This window comes from Dipodomys ordii, unplaced genomic scaffold, assembly GCF_000151885.1.
Source record: "Dipodomys ordii isolate 6190 unplaced genomic scaffold, Dord_2.0 Scaffold255, whole genome shotgun sequence".
NCBI classification, from domain to species: Eukaryota; Metazoa; Chordata; class Mammalia; order Rodentia; family Heteromyidae; genus Dipodomys; species Dipodomys ordii.
Window position 1 is genome coordinate 473,754 of NW_012267471.1, and position 1,757 is coordinate 475,510.

The window sequence follows — 1,757 nt, forward strand, 5'->3', positions numbered from 1 at the left end:
AGATATTCAAATGCTTCCCTACTAAAGCTCATGATATAGTCAGTGGAAAATTTTATAAATGTTTTCTGTCTGTTTGGGATTCAGTAAATATAGAACTTCTCCCAGCACAGCTGTGGCTATGAGGCTATTTCATGTTCTACCACCAGGGGAAGTAGAGATATTTTAGATCTATCAGTGACAGAGGGATTAGGAGAACTTAAATATAATAGAGAAACTGGTAAGGATGGTCCTTTCCTAAAATGATGCTTGTGCTGAGGGAAATAGCAGGGGCCTACTTTGGATGCCTGCGTGGTCTATGCATACTCTGAGAGAAAATCCAATACATACTAAAGTCTCAGGGGAGCCTTTGCTCATTGTGGGGCTTGTTTGCCAGTTAATGGTAGATTTTTGGAAGGGAAGAACATAATCTTCTAACCTCTAAGAGTCAGGTGAGAAAAGGCCTCCATAAGAGGAGGACCAGAGGAAACAGACATGGAACATAGCATTATGCAGTGTCACACTTCAATTTGTAGCTTTGTTAAATAAAAATGAGCTTGTGCCAAGGAGACCTCTGTTTTCACTGTATTTGATGTTGGTATGATTTGGGGAGGGGAAGGAAAACAAATTGTTTAAATAGGGATATGGGTGGACCAATTGCAACAATGAGATGTACAAGATGTTATGTTGAAAAATAAACTTCACAACAGTTGTGGGGGTGGGAAGATGGGAGGACAGGGATGGTAAGAGGAAACAAAGGAGGAGGCAACAATGCTTGATAAGAAATGTACTCATTACCTTGAGCATGTAATTGTAACCCCTATGTATGGTATTTTCACTATTAAAAAATGATAATAATGGGACTTTCAGAATCATGAATTGATTAAGAAAAAAGCTTTTAATATCTGAGACATATAATTAATTTTCTTTGTATTTAACAACATATTCTATTTATTTGGTGATATTCAGTAAAATTCCTATTTCAAAAATCCATCTCACTTTTAAGCCTAGCTTTGTGACTCATTCTTCAATTCCTAGCTACTACTGTTTCTTGAGTCATTCTGCATGGGATTTGACTCTGTAATTCTCTCCAAACTATAGAAATGGCATGCTGTTGGTAGATGATTTTGTCTTTGTCTTTCACATTTGGTAATAAGTGATAAATTGACTTTTGCAGTAACATTATAAATTCTGGTTCTGGGAGTCCCTGGAAGCTGAAGTAATCCAAGATCCCACTTGGACAAGGTCTCTGGTATGACATCTTCTGTCGAGTCCTCCAAACTCAGATTACTGTTCAGAGAATTTGCTATGCTGCTCTCCAAACAAGCTTTGAAATAGGACAGCTGGGCCAAGCCCTACAGAGATGTTTTTGTTAAGGACTGTATCACTGTGGGAGGAGTATAACCTTGCATACAGTAATAAACACCAATATCCTCACCCTGCAACCTGCTGATTTGCAGTGTGAAATCTGTGCCTGACCCACTGCCACTGAATCTGTCTGGGACCCCAGATCCTCGGTTGGTAGCCCAATAGATCAATCGCTGTGGAGACTGGCCAGGCTTCTGAAGGAACCAAGACAGAAGGCTATCTCCATCGCTATATAAGAGGCTCTGACTTGACCTGCAGGAGAGGGAGACCATCTCTCCCAGGGTGACAGGCAGGGAGAGTGGAGTCTGAGTCATTATAATATCTCAATTGGACCCTGAAATTAATATAAATGAAAAGAACAAGGTTGTATGTGATATGTAATTTTTTCTGTGGTTATATATTAATTCCCAATC

The 1,757-nt window shown here is 39.4% G+C and overlaps 1 gene segment (V, D, J or C); it reads right to left on the reverse strand.

The window, feature by feature from the left end:
• Nucleotides 1-1,331: 1,331 nt before the first annotated feature.
• Nucleotides 1,332-1,658, reverse strand: LOC106000975. The segment is given in 1 exon segment: nucleotides 1,332-1,658. A coding segment is annotated over 1 exon segment (327 nt).
• Between the last annotated feature and the right edge of the window lie 99 nt (nucleotides 1,659-1,757).